General features: G+C 41.4%; 1 protein-coding gene across 5 annotated transcripts in view; it reads left to right on the top strand.

Annotated features, from left to right (window-relative positions):
- vwa5b1 (von Willebrand factor A domain containing 5B1) overlaps positions 1–26403 on the top strand; it is a 173586-nt gene that overhangs the window by 25052 nt on the left and 122131 nt on the right. For all 5 annotated transcript variants that reach the window (XM_039755843.1, XM_039755844.1, XM_039755846.1 and 2 more), the window contains exon 2: positions 26017–26192. In XM_039755843.1, coding sequence (XP_039611777.1) covers positions 26054–26192 — 139 coding nt within the window. In that variant the 5' untranslated portion in view covers positions 26017–26053. The remainder of the gene's footprint in view (positions 1–26016; positions 26193–26403) is intronic.

Here is a 26403-nt window from a genome sequence, read left to right as displayed (position 1 = left end):
TTATGCTGCCAAAAAAAATACTTTTTATGCGTTCTGTCATTCTATAATAATTCGTTAATACTTATGAGTGGGGCGGAGCCTTTAACTAAAAAACCCAATGGCCTGTTAACAAAAAAATATAAAGCCAGTTTTACAACAAACTGAAAGTGAACCCTTAGGCCGGGTTTATACTTCACGCGACGCATGCTGGAGAGGACGCTCGTGCTACGCAAGTGTTTTACTGTTTATACTTGCGCGTGTACTTTATGTAAATCTGGAAGAATCCACTAGGTGGCAGTGCAAGATATTATCACGGTGAGAACAGGTTTGGCTTCGCTGTGTTGTGAATTTCATGGGACACCCATTAAATTCCGATTACACCTTATCTCTGAAAAGGATGTTTAATGATTAAATCCATCAATCCAGGGATGTGTCCATTCCAGCAAGCATTGGGCATGAGGCAGAAACAATCCTTAGATGGGGCATCAGCTCGTCGCAAGGTGAATACAAGCACTCACATACACTAGCGTCACTTCAGTGTCACCAAATCTGCATATCTTTGGAAGGAAACCGGAGCTCACTGTGGAAACCCAGCAGGAAAACATGTACACTCCAAGCAAGGATCAACAACGACGTGACTCCCTGCAAGACAGCAGTGCTAACGCTCCGCCACTGTGTCACCCCAATGTGTGTAATTATTAACAGTATTCATTATTTAAATGAAATTAACGATTTATCTGTAAAATGTAACATACATACTTTGATGCATTTCATCATGAAAGTGATATCGAGTATAATTCTAAGGATTCTAAATGTGCAGAGAGTTGGAATATCATACATGTAATGTGTTCCGTGTGGCGATCTATTGCTGTTTGCCACTGCTGTCAGGTCAGGAGGAAGCCCCAGAAAAAAAAGACGGCACAAAAGTTGGTAAAACGTATCGTGTCATTACGATGGGGAATATGCGACGCTTGAATATAAAAGCACCACAAATGCATCTGTATATCAACATTTTGCTTCACCTCATCGAACCATTCATCAAACATTGAACAGCACACATCGATCTCGTAGAATCCGCATAGAGACTTTCTGTCACATGTAGATAGTAAACAGAGACTCTGATGTCATGTTCTGACTTTTATCACACTGCGCCCCCCACTTTTTGCTAGTACTGCAACTCACGCACACGTCGCGTTCATTTCTGAGGACCTGCTCAGAGGACTTGTCAAATGAATTCTGGGAACGCGTGGCAGCCATGATGCGTGTGAGTATGCGTTCTGAGCGTGAAGTAAAAATGAGCCCTTAGTTGAATCAAGAGATAATGATAGTCATCATATATTGACATGAATAGTGAAATTGTGGCATAGAGCACGGAATGGTGAATTTTGTCACGTGAAGCTTCTGTGTGGCAAAAAGGTAAAATGGTTGGATCAAACAGAAAGACAAGAAAGACGCTAACCCACTAAGTGCTTTTTACAATGCAGCAATTTTTAATGGTCATGTTGGGGAAACATGGAATTCACTAAGCCTTGTGCTGTGGAAGTCTACAATAACACAAGGGGTACATCAATTGCACAGATCAGGCACTGACATTCTGCCCTGTCATGCTCAAGGAACAGAAAAAATATTATAAGAAAAGTGCACAAGAAACACATTTCTACTGTCCTGATTGTGATGTCAGCACAAAACACATTGCACTAATAATGTGTACTAAATCAGGATCAGTATGGCAATGAACACTAGACATGCCTTACCTACTGTATTTATATTAATGTTTTAGTTTAATCATGTTTCTGCTACATATAATTACCTTTTTTTCTTATTGAAAAAAATGCAAAGGTTTTAGCATATTTTTTGAGGTGGGGACAGTAAGGGGGGAATTAAAGAGAGTACATAATAATAATCATACTAGAAAATATGTAAAAATAAAGCATATAATTACTTAAAAACAACAATAAAATACTTACGTACATATTAATACATAACAACTAGGGCCGTCTTAATGCATGGGCACGCTGGGCAGTTGTCTGGGGGTCCCATGAGCATAGAGGCCTCAACTAAGAGGCTAATCTATGTATGTTGTGACTTGCTGAGTGGTTCTGCAAGTGGGGGCCCCATTGCACTGGTTTGCCCGGGGGCCTATAATGCTGTTAAGATGGCCCTGATAACAACTTGCAGTTCCTGCCCATTCTTGGTCCCTCCCTACACATAACAAATGCATTACACTTAATTTGAGCTTGCTTGCTCTTTGACATGCAGCCTTGATATTTTATTGCTAATTATTAACTTAAGGATGTTGGTAAAACTTTTTTACATTATAGTAGTTATCTTTATCATGAGAGAAGTGAACATGTAAGGATGGATGGAGCACCCAATCCAAAGTAGATATGCATCTTAGAAAAATATAAAGCATAATCTGAGATCTCAAAGTCATGAGGCAACATTTCCTGACATGCTAATTTAAAATGCATAAATTGCTCACTTCAGCACCTATAGCAGTCAAAATGTTGGAAAAAGCAATATGAAATCACTCACTAGAATACTGAGTTTTTCTTCTAAAGGGATAAGTGCCCCCCACACCATTACAGAATCCCCAGAACTGTTTGCTGTTGCAGCCAAGCACTTAATCCTGTAGGCTTATTTAGATAAACATCACACCGGCAATCATATGTTAGGGAAGATTCATCTAACCATATGTGCTTGTTTGACTGCTCGCCTATGTAAATGGTAAGTGCTCCTAATATAATGATGGTGATGATGAAGTGCTCTTTTCTATTGTATACAGCTCCTTCAGAAAGTATTCACCTTTTACACATTTTGTTAAGTTGCAGCCTTGAGCTAAAATCAGTTCAGTTATTTTTTCCCTCAGCAAGCAACGTTCAGGATGACAGACTGAAAACAGAATTCATTTTTGTGAATTTATTAAAAATTAAAAACAGAAATAGCATGATGACACAAGTATTCAGACACTTTACTTAGTACCTTTATTGGCTATAGTTAAGGCTTGGAGACTTCTTGGGGGTAACCAGAGGTCAGGTCTCAGGTCTCTCCAGAGATGTTTCATTAGGTTTAAGCCTAGCCTCTACCTTGGCCACTCAAGAACATTCACACGGTTGACCCTAAGGCACTCCCGTGTTGTCTTGGCTTCATGCTTAGTGTCATTGTCCTGTTGGAACGTGAACCTTCAGCCCAGTCTGAGGTCCAGAGAACTCCAGAGCAGGTTTTCTTTGAGAATATCTCTATGTTTTGCTCGGTTCGTTCCCTCATCACTGTCTAGTCTCCCAGTCCCTGCTGCTGTTAAACAACCTCATTATATGATGCTGCCACCACCATGCTTCACTGTTGGAATGGTATTGCAGAGGTGATGAGCGGGGCCTGGTTTCCTCCAGACATGCTGTTTAGAATTAAGGCCAAACAGTTCAATATTGGTTTCATCAGACTAGAAAATCTTGTTTCTCATAGGTACATTTTTGCAATCTTTAAGTGGACTTTCATATGTTGTCTGGCCATTCCTCTATAAAACCAAGATTAGTGGGGCATTGCAATGGTCTTTGTCCTTCTAGAGGTTTCTCCCATCTCCACATAGGTTCTCTGGAGCTCAGCCATAGGGTTCTTATTCACTTCTTTTACCATGGCCCATCTCTTATAATTGCTCAGTTTGGCTTCTATAGGAACAGGCTGGTTGTTCCAAACTTCTTCCACTTAAAAATTATGGAGGCCACTATGCTTTTGGGAACCTTCAGTTCTGCAGCTTTTTTTTTGTAGCCTCTCCCAGCTTTGTGCCTTGACACAAGCCAGTCTCTAAAATCTGCAGATAATTCTTTTGACTTTTGGTTTTGCTCCGATGATCATTGTGGACCTCATACAGACAAGGGGTGCACCTTTACTATCATGTCCAATCAATTGAATTGGCCACAAGCAGGGTCCAAACATGGGGTAGAAACATTTCAACGAAGACCAATAAAATGGGATGCACCTGAGCCATATTCTAAGTGTCACAGCAAAGGGTCTGAATAATATGATATTTCATTTACATAGTTTTAATAAATGTGCAAAAATTCCAAAAATCTTGTGTTTACTTTGTCATCCTTGAGTATTGAGTGTTGTTTGATGAGAAAAGAATGAATTAAAATGATTTTAGCAGAAGGTTGCAGCATAACAAAATGTGAATAAAGTGAAGGGGTCTGAAAGCACAAGGCTAAAAACTAACCTCACCAGACCCGCGATACCGTCCATTCTGCTCGCTAACGTTCGATCGCTGGACAACAAGCTGGATTACATAAAGCTGCAGCAGGCCAAGCAGTGGGAAATGAGAGACTGTTGCATCTTTATTTTCACTGAGACATGGCTCCAGAAAAACATTGCATACTCGGCCATCCAGCTAGACAGACTGACCATCTTCCGAGCAGACAGAGATGCCTCTTTGTCCGGTAAGAACTGCTGGAGGGGGACTGTGTGTTTATGTGAACAGAGAGTGGTGTACGAATGCTGCCTTAGTTGTGCAACACTGCTCCCCGCTGATAGAGGTTTTATCGGTAAGGTGCCGGCCTTTCTACCTGCTGAGAATACAGTTGCGTGCTGGTGGTTGCCGTCTACCTCCCGCCTAGCGCAAATGCTAACCAGGCACTAGTGGAACTCTACGAGATCATAAGCAAACTGCAAACGAGGCATCCAAGGCATTTTTCATTATTGCTGAAGACTTCAATCATGCCAACTTGAAGTCAGTTCTCCCAAAATTCATCCAGAATGTGAACTTTGCTACTAGAGAGGGAAGCTGTCTAGACAATGTTTACACGAGCTCTCCTGACTCCTACAAGGCCCTACCCCGCTCCCACCTCGGCTACTCAGACCATATCAGTGTGTTTATGGTTCCTGCATACAAGTCCCTGCTGAAGCGCACTAAACCAGCCTGCAAGAACATCAGAGTGTGGCAGGTTGATGCTTTTTCAGCTCTCCAAGACTGCTTCAAATTGACAGATTGGGACATTTTCAGGTAGGCTGCAATGGATAGTGACTCCATCAATCTGGAAGAGTATACAGACTCTGTGACTGGCTATATCTCCAAATGCATAGAGGATGTTACTGTTACCAAGGATGTTACCACAAAAGCCAACCAAAAGCCCTGGATGACGAGAGAAGTGCACAAGCTGCTCAAGATCAGAAATGCAGCCTTCAGACCTGGAGACAAGGCCGTCCTCAGGGTGACCAGAGCCAAACTGTCTCGTGCTATAAAGAGAGCTAAGTGGGCATATGCGCAATGATTAACAAAAAATTCAGCAGCACCAGAGACATGTCGTATGTGGCAGGGTGTTCAGACAATTACAAACTACAAGCCCAACCCACACAGCAGTGATGGTGATGCCTCCCTTCCGGATGAGCTGAACAAATTTTTTGCACGGTTTGAGGTGCAGAACAAAGAGCCTGTGAGAAAACAACACCTCCCTCCACTGACCAGGTACTCTGTCTCTCCATAACTAACGTGAAGAGCACTCTAATCCACACAAGGCCGCAGGACCTGACAACATACCTGGTCGTGTGCTCAAAGAATATGCCGGTCAACTGGCTGGTGTCCTCACAGAGATCTTCAACACATCCCTGAGCCAGTCGTCAGTCCCAGCAAGTCGACCACCATCATACCAGTGCCGAAGAAGTCATCAGTGACATGCTTGAATGGCTACCGACCAGTTGCACTCATGCCAGTCATAATGAAGTGCTTCGAAAGGTTAGTCATGTCACACATAAAGACTATTCTCCCTGACTCCCTTGACCATCTTCAGTTTGCATACTGCTCAAACAGGTCAACTGAGGATGCCATATGCTCTGCCCTTCACCTCTCCCTGACACATCTGGATAAAAAAGACACATATGTCAGGATGCTATTCATAGACTTTAGCTCCGCCTACAACACAATCATCCCTCAAAAGCTGGTTGTAAAACTGAGCAGGTTGGGCCTGAACACCACACTCTGCAATTGGATCCTGGACTTCTTGACAGAGAAGCCATAGTCAGTTTGGATGGGCTGCAACACTTCCAGCATCATCACACTGAGCACTGGAGTGCCGCAGGGCTGTGTGTTTAGTCCACTGCTCTTCACCCTGCTGACTCACAACTGCACAGCCATGCACAACACCAACCACATCATCAAGTCTGCAGATGATACGACGGTGCTGGGACTGATAAGCAGGGATGATGAAACAGCATACAGAATGAGGTGAAACGGCTGTCTGCATGGTGTGAAGACAACAATCTGTCTCTCAATGTCAACAAGACAAAAGAGATAATCGGGGACTTCAGAAAATCACATCCTGCCCACATCCCACTCAGCATTAACAGTTTAGATGTGGAGACTGTTAGGAGTACCAAGTTCCTCGGTGTGCACATAACTGAGGAACTTATGTGGACACATAACACCTCATCACTAATCAAGAAAGCCCAGCAGAGACTACACTTCCTGAGATGGCTAAAGCGAGCAAGTCTTCCCCCTTCCATCCTCACCATGTTCTACGGAGACACCAATGAGAGTGTTCTGGCCTGCTGCATCACTGTCTTGTATGGCAACTGCAACATATCCGACCGCAAGCGCCTGCAAAGGATAGTGAAGACAGCAGAGAACATTATTGGGGTGCCTCTCCCTTCACTACAGGTCATATTTTACAAACGCAGTGTCTGCAAGGCCTACAGCATTGTGCAGGACCCCTTACACCCCTCATATGGACTTTTCACACTTCTGCCATCCAAGTGAAGATACTGCAGCGTCAAAGCCAGATCTGCCAGGCTGCAGGAGAGTTTTTACCCTCAAGCTGTCAGACTCCTTAACACCATGCCCTGGGATTTTCCACACGGCCTCAACCACCTCTAAAAACAGTTTTTTTATACATGACAGCCACTTTCCTGCAAAGACGTGTGCATGTAGAAAAGAACTGAAAATCTCATACTGACCTTTAAAGATTTTGACACTCTTGATATTCATCTACTGTGAAACATTCTGACCTGTCATTGTTTACACGTCTTAAACAACTATCATCATACACTGATAATTTCGGTATTATCTATATCTATTATTTATTATTTATTTATTATATTACATATCTATTGACTATATCTATGTACCTAGATTGCAAATACCATACATTACATCAGTCTTCATATTGATTACTACACATCAATATTGCTACTTCTTTGTCTGGTCATTGCACGATATCTTGTCTTGTTTGTGTTTTAATTTTAAATTTAAATTTTAATTCTATTTTTAATTTATTATTTGCACGTCATGTTGTTACACTATGGACCCTGAGCTTCGCAATTTCATCTATCTGTATATGGTTGAGATGACAATAAAGTGCACTTTCATTTTGACTTTGTATAGAATTAAACTATTGATTGTATCTTCATAGAGCCAGCTGGCCAATAATAAAGTGCTAACTAGATATGTTCTGGAATGTATTGAGTGGATTTGTTCTCCCATCCGTCCATCCATCCATCCATGTGGCATACTGCAGGAATAAAACATTAATTATTTAAATAGTGCCTTTCTAGATTAAACACCAAACTCAAAACCCTTTACAAGTACAACACTATAACACACCTGGTTACATTTTTTTACATTTACAGTACTGGTATGTTAAGGTTCTCAGTTGATTCCTCCTTCCTAAGTTTTAGTCCTGGGTCTCATTATTTGTGTTAAGTTACTCTTTAGCCTTTCGTCTGTAGTAAGTTTTAAATCTACAGAAATCATAACATTGAGTGGTTTATCTCATGCCACCTTCCAGCATGATGACACTGAGAACACATTTATCAACTCATGTATTCCAGTATAAGTTAGTGGAGGTACAGAACAGATAGAATTGGTGACTGGTACAATGCAGCGCCCGTTTCTGGTTAAGACCTTTTTCTTTGCAAGTATCCTGTCTTCTATAGTGTTGATCTATAAGAAGAAACTGGACTTTCTCTACAATTTCTAGCAAAGACAGGAGAAGGATGTACACATTTTCACACCTACACAGTCCAAGCCAGAAACTTTATCACATTTCTTGAGGATGTGAGCCAATAGTACTAACCTCTTGAACAACTGTTTCTGTGTTTTGAGAAACTGAAGTTTATGCAGTGGCGTAGTTAGAGTTTGTGCCGCTCGGGGCGGGGCAGTGCTTCAGTTTTCCACCCACCAACATATCTGAATATGTTAACCTATTTAAATAGAAAATGAAAATGACGTATCGAGAAAATTTAAGATAAATTTTGCATAGATTTATTCATGTATAGAGAAGCAGCACTAATATTTCACATATAATTATTTTCAAGCATCAACTAGACAAGAATATAGTATAGACGCACTGATAAGCCATGTTCTAATTATTAGTTTAATATAATTATGCTGCAAAAACCATAACCAGTGTAGTGTACAAGTCATAGGAAGGGATGTTTTCGGCGCAGAGCAAGAACGCATTCAGATTGATAATGAAGCTAAATTATAAATTGTAAATTAATTGTTTATCTTCCAAGAAATTATTATCGGTGTAATGCTTATGTTGATTTTTGTTATTGCCTCATAAATTTCAACTGCTGTGTCTGATGCTGTCACTGAAGGACAGTCTGAAAATTATTTTTGAAGCATTTGTGGAAAAAAATCTGAGAATTTAACTTTTTTCATTCCTGAGTGATATTTTTCCGAACCATACTGCTTACTCACGAATTGTACTGAGCCTTTTGGCCAATAATGCCACCCCCAAAAATGTGCTGCCCGGGGTGGACCGCCCCCTCCACCTGCCCCTAGCTATGCCACTGAGTTTATGGCAGCCAAAACAGCGAATCAGTACTAGAGACCAACTGTGTGTCTTCCATATGAGTTAGAAAACTTAATGGTATAGAATTTTATAGAGCGGGATAGCTGAAGAATGAAGTGAAACTGATCATATGAAAAATATTCTTGCTCTTAGAGAATTGTGTATTTCTATAGAACTTTAACGTGGAGAGGTATGTTTTTATTTTAGAACTGTCTACCAAGATAGAGCCATCCAGTGATATTTATTGCAATATAACTTAAAGTAATGAGAGAGCCCACCACTGGGGCATCTTTGTTCGTCTGCAAGAGCGATGACAATTATGACACCTTTGCTCATTATGAAAGACATAAGATCTTCATATCATTACAAAAGAACAAACCATTTTAACACCTTTGTCCATAATGTGAGCTAACCATTGTGACACCTTTGTTCATTACAAACGTTGATGATAGTGGATTCTTTGTTCATTACAAGAGTTGATCCTTGTGTCTTATTTGTTAATTATAACATAGCTGATCACTATTTTAGCACTACAAGACAGCTGATTATTGTGGTGCCTTTGTTCGTTCTGAGAGTTGACTAATGTGTTACCTCGGCTCATTTTGTGAATGCTGAAGATAATGGCACTTCTGTTCATTGTGTGGGATGATTGCTGTGAAACCTTTTTAAGTTGAAGAGAACAGTTTATGGTAGCACCTTTGATTATAATGAGAGAGCTGACCTTTCTAATCTTATGTCTGTTGGTCATCTTACATTCCAGAAAACAATGGTAGTTCGTCAGAAACGACAATGACATGCAAATAATTAAAATCATTAATAAAAAAAAATAACAAAAGCAAACTCAAATGTCTTGAAAAAAGTCAGAAACAATGATGCTGCTTGTATGGTAAACAAGCAGTCCTAGCAGGGGAAAGATAAAGTAAAATGGCTATTTGTTCTAAATATAAATATGAAGGACAATGAGGCTTGACAGATGATAATTAATTTTAAAGCATGTTAACAAAAGGCAGTACCTCTTACAAGCATTTTCTGTATTCTAGCTTAGTATTGTGAGAAGATAGCCTGTCATGAAAAAAACTATCCAGTCAGAAAAAGTAACTTGATACCAGTGACCTGCCTGTTGTGAGACTGTGTTATTATGAGAGCTCATGATTTGGTTAGAAAAACTCAAGTCATGAAAGAATTCAACTCCATAAGAGAACTTGGATAGGAATTGAAAACAAATACATTAGAAGGTCAGCTCAAGTTGGATGGTTGGGTGACAAAGTTAGAGAGGCGAGATTGCGTTGGTTTGGACATGTGTAAAGGATAGATGCTGGGTATATTGGGAGAAGGATGCTAAGGATAGAGCTGCCAGGAAAGAGGAAAAGAGGAAGGCCTAATAGAAAGTTTATGGATGTGGTGAGAGAGGACATGCAGGTGATGGGTGTAACAGAACAAGATACAGAGAACAGGAAGAGATAGAAAAAGATTATCTGCTGTGGTGACCCCTAAAGAGAGCAACTGAAAGAAGAAGAAGAAGAAGAAGAAGAAGAAGAAGAAGAAGATGGAGAAGAGAACCTTTCTGTGTGAGCAAATGAACTGGTATAAACGCGATTTCATTTTGAAACAGTGCATCATTTAGATGACATTTTGGAAAGTGAGGGTAATGCTGGTTATGTAATTCAGAAAAAAAATGGCTGTAGCTTATACTGAGAGATGTTTGTGTAATCAGTTGGGATGTCTTTTTAACTGGTTGACAGAGCACTGCGATGTTCAGTCTAAGAATGCGAGATGTTAATGGAGAGCATGCACTACAACTGTACAGCCTAGTATCACTAGACACAAGACCATAGAAATTAAGTACCTCAGATCATAAATAGTTCTGGCATTTGTTATGTACATGATGTTGAATGAAGAAATTCCAAGGGCAGTATTTGGGGAAGGAGTCCCAGATGAAGGGGAAGTATCAAAAATAAGGAAGAAGGAAGTAAAGGAGGCTTTGAAAATAATGGAAAATGAAAAAAATTGACATGGAAGGCAACAGGATTGCAAGAAATACCAGCAGAAGTGTGGAAGAGTTTAGGAGAAAAAGGAGTAGATGTGTTGTGAGATCTGATGCAGAAGATTTATGAACGTGAGATGATACCAGAAAATTGATACATTTGGGCAGGAGTTATAGAGAGAAGGCTAAGGGAAGAGACCATCATTGGGGAGGAGTAGTTTTAGTTGGTTTAGTTGGTTTTATGCCAGGAAGAGAAACAACTGATGCAGTCTTTCCATTGAGACAGCTCATAGGGAAGCATCAAGAAAAACAGAAAGCTTGCATATGGTGTTTATTCATTTGAAGAAGGCCTATGATAGAGTGCCATGTCAAAAGATCTGAAGGTGCATGAGAGAGAAAGGAGGACCAGAGAAGTATGTGAGGATTGTCCAGAATATGATTGAGGGAGTGAGAACTTGGGTGAAAAGCAGTGTTGGGGTATTAGACAAGATCCCAATTAAAGCAGATCTGCTCTCGTGTCTTTGCCTCTTTGATCTGGTTATGGATGTGTTGCATGCTTTTTTTCTGATGACATTGTGTTGTGTAGCACCAGAAAAGAGGAAAAATGGAGAAAGGCTTTGGAAGGTTGAGGACTGAAGATAAACAGGAAGAAGACAAAATATATGAGGTCTGATGATGATGAGGATTCAGAAGTTAGTCTGAAGGAAGCAATTAAAAAGAGTGGATGCATTTAAATATCATGATCAGTGGTAGCCAAAGATGGAATATTAGATGCAGAGATAACTCATAGAGTGCTGTGTGGATGGAGCAATTAGATGAAGGTATCGGGAGTATTGTATGATCAAAGAATTACGGCAAAGAATAAAGGTAAGGTTTTTAAGACAAAGGCAAGACCAGCAATCATGTATGGAACTGAGACATGGGCAGTAAAGGGAGTGCAGGAGAAGAAGAGGTGTGGCAGAAAAGTTGAAGGGACGTGTGTAGTTACAAAAAAGGACAGAATAAGAAATGAGACAATGTGGGGGACAACAAACGTAGGAGAGATACTGTATCAAAGAAAGCACAGGAAAGTAGGTTGAAGTGATATGGACATGTGATGAAGAGAGACAATGAATATGTGGGCAAAAGGCTGATGGGAATGGAAGTACAGGGGAAGGAAAACTAAGGGAGGTCTAAACGGAGGTGGATGAATAAAGTAAAGATCTAAAAGAAAAGGGTCTCACTGGTGAGGAGGTGCAGGACCAAGCTGTTTGGAGAAGGTTGATCTAGCACATTAACCCCATGTAGAAGTGGTCATTAGATGAAAAGGAAGATAAAGGAGAAGGAGAAGATATTTGTGGAAATAAATGTCCAGTCTGAGAAAGCTACCTGCCATGTTGTAGCTGTACTTTGCTGCAGAGTGTAATGTGTAAAGAGCTTTTCATTTGATAGCAGATGCCCAAATTGTGAGCAGCTGTTGTGAGGGAATGAGAACTTCAATGCCTGTCATGAAAACGCTGTCCAACTTGAGTAAGCAACCTGTCATGGGCAAGACAGCTGTTACTTTAGAGTCTAGTGCAGGAACACCACTGATCAGTTTTGAAAGTGTTTGCTAGGTGCATTCGTATATAAAACAAAAAGCACTAACTGTGATAGCCATGTCTGCCTGTCAGTCTGTCTGTCCATCCACATGAAAGGACTCAGACCAGGTTTGTTGAAATTGGACACCTATTCTTCAAGGAAATTAGTCAGGACAGTTCATTCTTTTTGTCTAGATTTTTCAAACAAAGCAGGCTGTTCACATTTTTGAAATTTAAAATCTCACACTGAATAGCATTGGAAAATTTGCAAACTCATCTGTCCTCAATCCTCAAGCTGAAAAAACAAAGTCTGCTGATTCAATTATAGCTTGAGGGTGGTTACTTCAACTTCTCTTTTTTGTATATTTTTTGTACTCGTTTGACAGCTGTACTTGATGGAAGAACAGTGAAACATCTGCAGCCAAGTGCAGTGAAGAAAGTGAACCACACTGCAGGACACAAGGTGGGGCGGGGCCAGATGTGGGTGGGGTTGGATTAATGAATATTACCATATAAGAAAGGCATGATGTTTAATGGGTATCATTTACTCAATTGGCTAATAATGATATTATTTCTGTATTCAGTACAGTAGTAATTATATTGTTCATTTATTCACATACATTACTTTACTGTTTGAATGCAGGGGCATGTCTTGGTATTTTCTAGCAATTTACCTTCTGCCCCATCCAGCACTTGTGATCTTGTGTGAACTTCAGTCACAGCCAGCGTTACCAGGTCAGAGGGAATCAGGGCCATCAGGGGAGAAATGGGGGACAAAAATATAACATGGGTGATTTCTCTTCACAACCATACCATATATGGATTTGTAATTCAAAATGGTGTTCTAAAGTTTATCACTTTGTATAAATTAAAAAATATATATATATCTTGCTTGTACGAGAAGTTTATGGGGCATGGAGGAAAAGCTTAAAAGTAATATTTCCAATTTTCAAGCCAAGGCAGTTGTAAAGTATTGATCTGTATCCTGTGATTACACACACATTGTAAAATCGTTTATACATGTCATTTTTAAACACAACAACACAAATATTATGAGATTCAGCTATTTTAAAAGCAGACTAGCACTGCGTGATAGCTCAGCACTTAGTCACCCGGTGTGTGGTTTCCACCCGACAGACTAAATTGCAGTAAACTTTTCGTGCCATGTGGTTGTTTTTTTTTTTATTTTCTTCTGTATTTATGTGAGAATTCACAGAAATGAACAGAAAGCATATCCTTACCACAAGAAAAATAGTGCCAGGAATACACTATAAAATCATTATTTTTAGATCCCTTTTTGTTGTCACAAACATATGTCAGAAACTCAGCATCTCCTATGGCTTGAAAAGTGGACACATTTGGTAAGATTTTAAGCTTTTCCTCTGTTCCCCATAGACTGCAATGTAAAGCGACAATGTGGGAAAGAAATGTTTTTAAATTTATAGAACATTATTTTGCATGGCAAATGCATGTATAACATGTTTGTGAAGGAATAACTTTGACTTGAAAAATACTGAACTTATCCTTTAAAAATAAAGGGGATTTCTTTCATGGGAATTACCTTCTTATAGAAACTTTTCCCACCACCAAATGCTCAATGAAAGCATCATGCAGCCAACATACCGAACATCACAACCACCACCTGCCATTGCTTCTCCTGCTATTCTCAAAGCTAATGTATCATTGGTTAACAGCTGGAGTGGTTTGGGATTGGCAGGCCATCTCACAGTGTTTTAGCTAAGCACAAAAGCAAATTAAGGGTTGGTGTTAGCTTGCAGAGTTTTGTGAAGCCATTGACTTAGCCTCACAAGATTAGAATTACACGTTTTGAGTACATTTTACATTTTACATCTATCTATCTATCTATCTATCTATCTATCTATCTATCTATCTATCTATCTATCTATCTATCTATCTATCTATCTATCTATCATATATTGCATTTCTTTATGTCTATCTATCTATCTATCTATCTATCTATCTATCTATCTATCTATCTATCTATCTATCTATCTATCTATCTATCTATCTATCTATCTATCTATCTATCTATCTATCTATCGATCGAACACCAGCTCCCCAAACACCCAACATAAACAGGCACAGACACAAGTTTAAAGGAACAAAAAGTCTTTAATTGTGGGAAACGCTTTGAGTCAAGTGTTTCCCACCACCACAGTCACAAGTATGTATGCAATAAGCTCTGTATTACACAATAAAGCAACTCTTTGTTTTCTCTCACTGTGTCTCACTGTCTCTTCCACTCCATCGGCGCAAGCTTTGCCCACATCCTCCTGACTCTGGCTCTGCCATCTGAGGCAGACAACTCCTTTTATTTAACTCCTGGGAGTGCTTCTGGTGACATGACACTGCAGCTGTGAAGCACGTCTGAGTGAATTTGGAGCCCTACAGAGTAGGGACTCCCAAAGCCTGCTGTTCCCCTTAGTGGCCCCCATGGGGCCCAACAAGACCGTCCCCATGACTATAATACCTGGCATGCCTTGTGGGCGCCCAAGCAGGTATCCAAGCCTTGGCTCACTGTCATCTTGAGTCCTGGGGGAGACAAAGCCCTATGTAAGCTGTCTCCCCCTGTCCTTCCACCTCAAGGGTGTCCCAGCCGGGTAAATACACAGGCCGTCCCTCAAAGCCTTTATTTATAGAACGAGCTTCTGTAAAAAGCCAAATTCCCCCCTGGGGACAAACAAATAAATTAAATTCAACCATAAAGTTCTACCATTTGTAATGACAATTCAAAAAGCATCAAGCAACAAGCAAAAATTCAGCAGTAAATGGAGTACAGAAACAAACATTTATAGATAGTGTCTTTATTATTTAAATGATTATCTTTACCTTTTAAAATGTATTGGCTTATAAATGAATTTATGATTATATAATATATTTTGAGTTATTCAAAATTAATTTCGCAGGAGAGATTTCCTGTATATGCAGTACGTTCATTAAACTTTAATATTTCTAAAGAATATATTGACTGTGTTTTTGTGCAATAGGATGATTGCTTTTCAAGTCTAATATTTTAACCTGCTCTGCATGACAAAAGGTGCCCATCATTTGTGAATATCCCCCATGTAGTACACAAACACACTGTTCTTTGGGAGACGGGGCACAGGTATAGTATGCACAATGAAAGTCAGAAATAATTGAAAAGTTTTGAGTACAGCTATAGCTCAGGCAACATCATTTTCTTGTAAGAATAAAACCCTTTTTACAAAGGAAAAGTGCTTATTTTTCAAAACAGTCTTTATTAAGCATATACATTATTAAACAATATTTATGACATATAGCTTTTCAGTATGGGGGAATATTCTTAAATAGGGGAAGCTAACTTGCTACTTGTGGGGATTTTGTCTATAATACCTGGCAGCCCTGTTCACAGCAGCTCATTTCTCCTGCTCCTTGAAACTGAAGTGTGTAAGTGACATGATTGTTCATGTCTGTAAAAGTAAAACATTCAATCAGCTTAACTTATGCAGATGACAGATGGCTTGGTGACATCTTAAACTACAGTGACTAAATGCATGTAATATATTTCCTTTATTCTAAAACTAACCTCACGCGTGCATTATCTATAAATTATAATGACTTAATATTTCAGTGATGCTGTAATGTACCGGCTAAGTGCCATAGTGATTTGCTGTCACATTCAAATGCAGCCAACAATTTTTGGTTGAGACTTCAGCACAAATTATAAATCTCCATTCATTACTTCTTTGAAAAAAATTATGTAAAAGTACAATTAGCTGCAGTCCCTGCACATCCAACAACTAACATTAGCTGATGAATCTTTACATCATCATGTGTTGGAATCTGCTGTTTATGAAAGCAATTTTATCCATACGATCTTGTAAAATGATATTAAAAACATATTTTATAGATATTACAAGTACATAAAGTTACATTCTATTTGTACATTCTATATCTAATTACCAAACCTATGATAGCAAACTACTTGATGAAGTGACTTGAAAATGTAAAAATGCTCCACAACTTTCAAACCAACTAACCAAGTCTCTTGTTTATTCGTGTTATCCGATCTCTGTGACATGCACCTAACACAGAAGGTACCAACTAACCTCTTAGGCTGTTTCCTTAATTGGGGGTAGGAAGAAATGTCAAAACCAGCTACGTATGTAACTGTTAGCTGTGACCTCTTACCTGTCTCATCGTCCATATTGTAACCCACATATTCAACCCTAGGGACCTCAATCAGCAGGCTGCTCACAGACTGTCTTTTATGTTCACTCCTTTAGTTCATCCCAGTTTACTACCAATAGAGGACTCCACAAAGCGTGCGTTGTGCCCGTAAAGGGACAGGGCTAGACAAGGAATGAACGATCACAGCACTCTGCAACACTAGTATCCTATTATCTACCGAGGGAATTCACTGTTGTGTTTTTGGCCGCTGTTTACATCCCCCTGTGAGCTAACGCCACGGCAGCGCTCAGCAAACTCCAAGACATCATCAGCACCTTAGAGACGGTTCATCCCGATGCTGTTTTTATTGCAGCTGGCAACTTTAATCAGTGCAATTTACGGACTGTACTTCCTAAATACCACCAACATGTGAACATTCCTACCCATGAGAAGAACACACTGGATCATGTTTACAGCAACATACATGGTGCATACAGGGCCGCACCCCGCTCCGACTTTGGACACTCAGACCACATCTCTCTGTTCCTGTACCCAGCCTACAAACAAAGGCTGAAACAAACAAACCCTATTATTAAGCAAGTTAAACTTTGGACCCCAGAGACTGAGAGCACCCTGCAGGACTATTTTGCTCAGACAGACTGGAATGTGTTTAGGGTTGCAGCCACTCTGGAGGACTCTTCTATCAGCATACAGGACTATGCTGAGTACGTGACTGGGTAAATTAGCACCTGTATTGACAACATCGTGCCCACAATACCAGTCAGGAAGTTCCCCAACCAGACGCCCTGGATAAACAGTCAGGTACGCCACATGCTGCGTGCCCGCTTTCTTGCATTTAGATCAGGCACTGAGACGGAGTACAAAGCTGCGAAGTACAGACTAAGAAAAGCCATCACAGCAGCCAAGACGCAGTACAGCGAGAAGCTGGAGGACTTCTATTCTACTGCTGACTCTGGAAGTATGTGGCAGGGCCTACAGCACATCACAGACTACAGGACCACCACCAGCGCAATCAGCTCCACAGACAGTCTGCCGGATGATCTCCACACTTTCTACACCAACTTTGAGACATCCAGCAACAGCACAGAGTGGAGGCACACACACACCTGGACCACACAACAACCAATGGTCTCTTCAGGCCAGGTACACAAAGCACTAAGGAAGATCAACCCTTTTAAAGCAGCAGGACCAGACAACATCCCTGGGTGGGTTCTCAAAGCATGTGCCAATGAGCTTGCTGATGTTCTCTGCTCCATCTTCAAACTTTCCCTCAGTCAGCGCATCGTTCCGTCCTGCTTTAAGACTACAATCATCGTCCCCCTTGCTAAAAAAAGCCCACTCACCTGCCTGAATGTTTACAGGCTGGTAGCACTCACTCCAATCATCATGAAGTGTTTTGAGAGAGTGGTCCTGGCCCACATACAGAGCAGCATACCGGACACTCTGGACCCCCTGCAGTATGCCTACAGTCCCAGCAAGTCCACCTCAAATGCCATCGCGGTCGCACTACATTATTCACTCTCCCATTTGAGAAGACCAAAGACTCCTACATCAGGATGCTGTTTGTTGAATACAGCTCTGCCTTTAACACGGTTATCCCCCATAAACCCACCCATAAACTGCCTGCACTTGCCCTGCACCCCACCCTCTATGACTGGCTCCTCGAAATAGGATTTTGGCCATTATTATCACAAACACAGGCACCCCACAGGGATGCGTCCTCAGCCCCATCCTCTACACCCTGTTCACCTAGGATTATATTGCCACCTACAAAGACAACATCATCCTAAAGTTCGCAGATGACACCACAGTGATTGGATGAATCACTGGTGGGGATGAGGCAGCCTACAGGATGGAAGTGGACAATCTGGCGTCATGGTGTGAGGACAATGGCCTTACCCTCAACAAAGACAAGATGAAGGAGATAATAGTGGACATGAGGAAGAAGAGGAGACCTCACCGGCCACTGTTCAACCGAGGGCTTGAAGTGGGAAGGGTGAGCAGTATTAAATACCTGGGCGTCTCCATCAGTGAGGACCCCACTTGGACACTTAACACCACACAGCTGGTCAAGAGGGCTCAACAGCGGCTGTACTTTCTGAGGAGGCTGAGGAAGTTTGGTATGTCGACTAAGATTCTTGTCAACTTTTATAGCTGCATTTGTGAGCGCATCTTGACCAGCTGCATCACCGTGTGGTACGGCAACACTACTGCTATGGACTGCAAACGCCTTCAGAGAGTGGTAAACACTGCTGAGAAAATCACCAGGACCCCATTTCCCTCTCTTCAGAGCATCTACAACTGCAGAGTCCACAGGAGAACTGCCTCGATCCTCAGGGACCCCAACCACCCCCAACACAAACTGTTCACACTTCTACCCTAAGGCAGGAGGTATAGATTATGAACTGCAGGACTTCCAGGCTAAAGAACTCTTTCTTTCCCAAGGCCATTGGACTCCTAAATAACTGACTGGAGTTTAAAATCATAGTCCACCACATTCTATCTACCTCACACAACTGTATTTGACTTGTCCATCACACACCTACATGCACAATTCTACTTTATACTTCTATTCTGTTTTTATACTTTACGCTGCCTCTGTTACTTATTATCTGTCTGCTACTTATTATTTATGTTTATACGTTGGTTTTGTCATTTGGTGTGGACAGCAAAGAAAGAATTTCATTGTACAGGGAAATGTGTGTCCTTACTGTGCACATGACAATGAACTTGAACTTGAACCAGTAATCAATAATTGGACTTGAGTTTAAGCTTTCAAGTAAAAATGATATTTTTTGCATAATATCCAATGTTTTGCAAATATAAACAAGACAAAAAATTATACAACCTGGCAGGGTTTGTGCAGTTTCCATTAAATCCAAGATGGTAGTTTCTTTGTTAAAGATTATATACCCTTAATCAAAAGGTGAAAAGAAATATTCATTCCTGAAGTCAGAGCTCTTTGGAATGTATCTAGCAGCTAAGCAAGCAAGTTCCATGTCAATGTCTGTGACTAATGTGTCAGAAATACAACAAAACACCAAATGAACTAAAATTAATATAAAGCTTTATAAAACTTTTGAATTAGTTATATATACTTATTGAAAAAGTCAAGACACAGGAACATTATCACACAAGCTCAAGGTCAGTTTTCATAGGATTTCAAAACTGCTTAAGCTGTAAATCAACAAGTGACACAAAGCATTTCAAGGACCTGCTTAGCCTTTCAGGTTTTCCAGAACACACCTCCCTCCTGTCCAGTCTGACAATGCTTTCAGGCTTTAGCAGTCTGTCAGTTAATAATGTTGAAGCATCATCCATACATCTCTGAACGCAAGTGACTATTACACCATTTGTACATTTTCTTACTTGTTCCAATATAACATTAACAGCTTTTTACAGTCTTCATTTAACCAGTTTTTGTCTTCAGAAGCCCTCATGGACACAGGTATACAAGTCACAGATTGCTAAATTGTTTGCCATCTTTTAAGGAGATTGCTGTTTGAATTAAAGGTGACATGTTACGTATTGATTAGCACATGCAAGTAAGGATTTCATTGTACAATAATGACCCTACAAACCTATAAACTTATATATAGTAAACCCTTAAATTACTTTGCTTTCCTTATGAAACAGTGTACCATTTAGATGAGACTTTCTGAAGTTGGGCTAATGCTGGGTATGTCATTTACAGAAAAAATGAGCTCTGGTTTATCATTTGCCATTTTCAGTCATTAGGTAGATGATTCTTTTAATTGGTTGGCAGTGCATTTTGATAGTTTTTGAGGTAAAAAACAAGCATATTTTGGACTCCTATTTCATCATGTACTAGCCTAGTGAAGTGAAACATCACACTGCTAATCATTAAATACTTCACTGCCGTGAGTGAACCTATCATGAAAAAACTGTCCAGTCTAAGCCATCAGCCCGCCACATTGGGGCTCTCAATTGTCATGGAGTCTGCTTTAATGACAGATGATCATGGGGGGGTTGAGCTGCCAAATTTATGAAACAGCTTTAATAGAACAGCTGTGCAGGGTGAGAAAGAAACGTGTCGCAGTGGCGCTGCCCAGTACTTTGGGGTCGTCTGTAGCTGTAGATTGTCCATCATTGTGGCACTTCTGCTTATTATGAGAACATAAGCTATTGCTGTATAGCCTGGCGTATTGACAGACTGGACTACTACAGGGTTTATTTCATGAAATTCTGAAATAACTATAAAACTGGTTATAAATGGTTTGTCCAATTTGAGAAAAAAAACTGATACCAGAAAGTTGTCTATTAATTTGTATATTTCTGTAGTGGGACCATTTATTATTACTGTGCAGTATGTATAGTATCAGTGTTGTGCATGAACTAGTTCAAAAGAGTGCGTTCAATCACATTCATTTTTCTAATGTAATTTATTTGCAAGTGAAGAACTTGAACGTGAGCTAGTTCAGTTTTATGTGAAATTCTGGATCTGGTTTAGGTCCAGATTAAACATTTTGTCTTAGTGAAGCCAAATCTGAATATGGTATTCGGATAAGCACAAATAGTGGATTTGTACCAATATTTATTTTGTACAATTTTTTTGCCATTTATTTGTGTTCAGAAAAAATAACGTTAAAACAAATAGGCCCTGTCTGTGTCTGCCTGCTTGTGCTTAAACTGCACCACTGCTGACACGAACACGTGGTGAAGTTCTGCTTTTGCTTTTAGGAAAACATTGTACATCGCAAGGCCACTTTAGATTTTCCTTGTTGGACATGCAATATGTCACGTGAATTTTGACCAGCAGTGCAATCGGTTTGTTCACCCACACGCTGGTTCCACAGTCACCATTTGTGTCACACGGTTGAAAATAGAATGGTAATTTATTTGTATTCTGGCATCCTAGCATGGGCGGCATGGTGGCGCAGTGGGTAGCACTGCTGCCTCGCAGTTAGGAGACCCGGATTCACTTCGTGCTGCGTGGAGTCTGCATGTTCTCCCCGTGTCTGTGTGGGTTTCCTCCCACAGTCCAAAGACATGCAGGTTAGGTGCATTGGCAATTCTAAGTTGTGCTTGGTGGGTGTGTGAGTGTGTGTGTGTGCGTGTGTGTGTGTGAGGCCTGCGGTGGGCTGGCACCCTGCCCAGGTTTTGTTTCCTGCCTTGTGCCCTATGTTGGCTGGGATTGGCTCCAGCAGACCCCCATGACCCTGTAGTTAGGTTGGATACGGGATGGATGGATATTAGCATTATACACCCACCTAAAGGATTATTAGGAACACCATACTAATACGGTGTTTGACCCCCTTTCGCCTTCAGAACTGCCTTAATTCTATGTGGCATTGATTCAACAAGGTGCTGAAAGCATTCTTTAGAAATGTTGGCCCATATTGATAGGATAGCATCTTGCAGTTGATGGAGATTTGTGGGATGCACATCCAGGGCACGAAGCTCCCGTTCCACCACATCCCAAAGATGCTCTATTGGGTTGAGATCTGGTGACTGTGGGGGCCATTTTAGTACAGTGAACTCATTGTCATGTTCAAGAAACCAATTTGAAATGATTTGAGCTTTGTGACATGGTGCATTATCCTGCTGGAAGTAGCCATCAAAGGATGGGTACATGGTGGTCATGAAGGGATGGACATGGTCAGAAACAATGCTCAGGTAGCCCGTGGCATTTAAACGATGCCCAATTGGCACTAAGGGGCCTAAAGTGTGCCAAGAAAACATCCCCCACACCATTACACCACCACCACCAGCCTGCACAGTGGTAACAAGGCATGATGGATCCATGTTCTCATTCTGTTTACGCCAAATTCTGACTCTACCATTTGAATGTCTCAACAGAAATCGAGACTCATCAGACCAGGCAGCATGTTTCCAGTCTTCAGCTGTCCAATTTTGGTGAGCTTGTGCAAATTGTAGCCTCTTTTTCCTATTTGTATTGGAGATGAGTGGTACCCGGTGGGGTCTTCTGCTGTTGTAGCCCATCCGCCTCAAGGTTGTGCGTGTTGTGGCTTCACAAAGTTGCTCTTCTATCAGCTTGAATCAGTCGGACCATTCTCCTCTGACCTCTAGCATCAACAAGGCATTTTCGCCCACAGGACTGCCGCATGCTGGATATTTTTCCCTTTTCACACCATTCTTTGTAAACCCTAGAAATGGTTGTGCGTGAAAATCCCAGTAACTGAGCAGATTGTGAAATACTCAGACTGGCCCGTCTGGCACCAACAACCATGCCATGCTCAAAATTGCTTAAATCACCTTTCTGTCCCATTCTGACATTCAGTTTGGAGCTCAGGAGATTGTCTTGACCAGGACCACACCCCTAAATGCATTGAAGCAACTGCCATGTGATTGGTTGATTACATAATTGCATTAATGAGAAATTGAACAGGTGTTCCTAATAATCCTTTAGGTGAGTGTATAGTTATATGTGTTTGTTGCTGGGTATAACTCAATAAAGTGTATTTAAATAAAAAAGTCTTTATAATTATTGTATTTTATTCCAGAACACTGTAATAGCCTAATATAAGGCATGACAAATTGAAAAAAGTAAAGATATGGGTCATTTATTCTCATTCCCTTAAAAATACAAAATGAACTGAACATAAACTAGTTCATAACTGAAATGGTGAACTATGAATGTGAATTTATTCATTTTAATCTGTGTGAACTGAACGTTGAGCTAGTTCTTGAGAGGTGTGAACTTGCACAACACTGTATAGGGTGTCTTTTACTCTGAGGGCACAACCTATTGGGACAGAACTTATTATACTGTTGGGTAGACTTGCCATGTTTTGAGAATTGTCTAAAATAAGAGAAATGACATACCTGTCCCTAAAATCCTATCTAGTCTGAGAAAGAATAACTGTCATCAAAGAACTGCCTCTTTCTAGACATTCTTTTGTGATGAAACTTGATGGTTGCATAAGATCTGTGGTGCCATGAAAAGAGTTTAATATTGTATGAGAGCTATCCATTGTGAGAGAGCTACCTTTCATCAAAGAGCTATGCCATCTCAGAAAGCCATCTGTCATTTTAGAGCCTCCTTATGCTGTATATTTTAGCAAAGCGAAAAACTTCTGATGTTTGTAATGCCTCTGTTCATTATGATAGAGCCTGCTTCATTACCATTAAATGGAGATATCTGTTCACTAACATAGAACTGGCCACGTTACAAAGGAGCCACACCCTGCAACATGTCAGGGAAGAGCAGCCTGAACCAAGGGCATTGCAAAGTAAAACCCCACAGTAATTCAGAGTTACATCCTAATGTTTCTCTAGACCAGGGGTCTCCAACTTCAGTCCTGGAGAGCTACTGTGGGTACAGGTTTTCATTCTAACCCTTTTCTTAATTAGTGACCATATTTTGCTGCTAATTAACTCTTTGCCTTAATTTTAACTGATGCACAACTTAAGACTCAGGCCCCTTAATTATTTCTTTTTTCCTTAATTAGCAACCATTAAGACACAAAATGTACCATCACATAAGCAGCAACCTGTGTCCATCACACACTAACTGAAACTAAAGAAAGGTGAAGGCCTCAGTAATGTTGATCTGCTCAGGTCCACAACACATTTTGATGGCGTTCTTAAAAAAGAAAATCAACAGGTTTGAAAATGTCTGCCATGGCAGAATGAGCGCCATGGAATTAAATAACTGGTTTAATTAGCAACGGATTTGGCTACAAATTAAGAAACTGAATGAAGTGGAGTTGGTTGGAGTTTGAGGCCCCAATTTAATTGGTCATCTGCTGGCTCACTTCGCATCAAATTTATTTTTAGGTTCCGTTTAAGGAAAAAATACTCAATTCAGTGGTCAGAGTCTCAAGAAAGGTCAATTAAAATAAAGGGAAATAATTAATTAGGAGCAAAAACTGGTCACTAGGGCGGCACGGTGGCGCAGTGGTAGCGCTGCTGTCTCGCAGTAAGGAGACCCAGTTTGCTTCCTGGGTCCTCCCTGTGTGGTGTTTGCATGTTCTCCCAGTGTCTGCGTGGCTTTCCTCCGGGTGCTCCAGTTTTCTTCCACAGCCCAAAGACATGCAGGTCAGGTGCATTGGCGATTCTAAATTGTCCATAGGGGTTTATCTCCTGACTTGTGCCCTGTGTTGGCTGGGATTGGCTCCAGCACACCCCCTGTGACCCTGTAGTTAGGATATAGCAGGTTGGATAATGGATGGATGGATAAACTGGTCACTAATTAAGAAAAGAGTTAGAAAGTGTAAACGGGACCCGGACACAGACAGACGGACATCGTAGTTCACCCAACACACGTTTATTATTTACAGTAAATGTTCAGTGCACGTCCCAGTGCCTCCAGCACCGATTCCCCAAAGTCCAGGCCTCACAGTCACCAAACGTCTCTTCTTCTGGCCGCCTCCAGTTCTCTCTCGAGCTCCGTCCTTCTTCCACCCGACTTCCGCTCTCGAATGCAGGGAGGCGGCTTCTTTTATCACACACCGGATGGGCTCCAGCTGCTTCCGGGCATTCCTCCGCGTGTTCCTTCCCAGTGTGGCAGAAATGCCGGCTGCACACCCGGAAGCCCTCCGGGTGCCTCCTGTCTTCTTCCCCCCAGCACTTTCTGGTGTGGCAGAAGTGCTGGGCTCCAGGGTTCTTCAGGCACCGGGGTGCCGCCTGGCGGTGGCCATGGGCCCCTACAGGGTTGGGCTTCCAAGCCCCCTACCCGAGGCCACCAACAAAACCAGGGCGGTCGCCCCCTCGTGGTCGGGAGGAGGCACCAGCCCTCCTCCAGTCCCCTCGGGCATCCCGGCTGGGCTCTATCCCCAGCCGTCTGTGACAAAAGAAAACTTGCAGCCACGGTTAGCTCTCCAGGACCGGAGTTGGAGACCCCTGCTCTAAATGTTTCTTCTCCGTTTCTGCTACGCATTAGACACGTGTGTTGCTAGTCCTCATCTGTGACTGGCTAATAACCTTGAAACAATATTTTGTGAAGCTTGGGACAGGCAGACATCTACTGGCAGCTTTCTCTGTCTTTCGCCTCCATGCCCTTTTGGTAGTAAATAAACCAGCAATGTGCCTCCTCTCTAGTTCAATCCACACCGAATACCTAAAATGTGCACAAAAGCCTTAAGAAACACTCTTCAGTTAGCAAGGGAATAAAAGGGAACCAACAAACAGACAGTGAGTTCTATGCTGAATCTCCTAAAAAAGGCGCAGTAGATTCACACTTCAGTCCTGGCATCACTTGCCTCCAGGCTGGCACATCGAAGCCCCACCTTGGGAAGTTGGAGTTAAGCACTAATAAGAGGTGCAAGAAGCAGAACAGACTCAACTTTATGACTACTGTATGTTGTCCTCCTGTCGTAAATGAGCATGCGATGTGGAGGCCATTAAGCAGTGAGTGGAGGTTGAGGAACAATTCCATAAAAACTGTGTTGATTCATGCAAAACAGCTAAGCCGGACTTCGGGCTGAGGCCTCACTTTAAAATTCTGCTGGCTCTGCATGCCGCACAGTGTGTGGTGTTTGGAGGAGGTGAGAAGCTGTGGGAGGGCTGAGTGTCTTCTGCTGCCGCCGTTCATCCCTGCTACACTCTTATCTTTCAGCCCTGACGTCGTGCCACTTGGTGAAGCACAAACCAACATGCCGGGTTTAATTAACAGAAGCAAAAAGTGCCCTCTGCCGCTGAGCTCCTCAGAGATCTCTGCCTGTGTGCGAGGCTACACATTAGCCATCACTGCCTCATTGAGTTATGACAACATGGAAGATCATCCCATCGAAGGTAAGTCTTCCTCACTCGGTTGTTAGAAAGATACTTTGTTAGTTTCTGCTGCATAGGTTCAATGCCCAACTGACACAGTGCACTTTATTTCAAATGCAGTCTGCTTACAGAATGTGCTTTTGTAATGTCCTGGGCATCATGCCAGTTGATGGCAAATGAAACACTTTTTAAATACAGTCGGCTCATAAATATTATGAGCATAGTGTAAGTA

Source organism: Polypterus senegalus, chromosome 6 (assembly GCF_016835505.1).
Source record: "Polypterus senegalus isolate Bchr_013 chromosome 6, ASM1683550v1, whole genome shotgun sequence".
Classification (NCBI taxonomy): domain Eukaryota; kingdom Metazoa; phylum Chordata; class Cladistia; order Polypteriformes; family Polypteridae; genus Polypterus; species Polypterus senegalus.
This window is presented reverse-complemented; position numbering and strand designations above follow the sequence as displayed.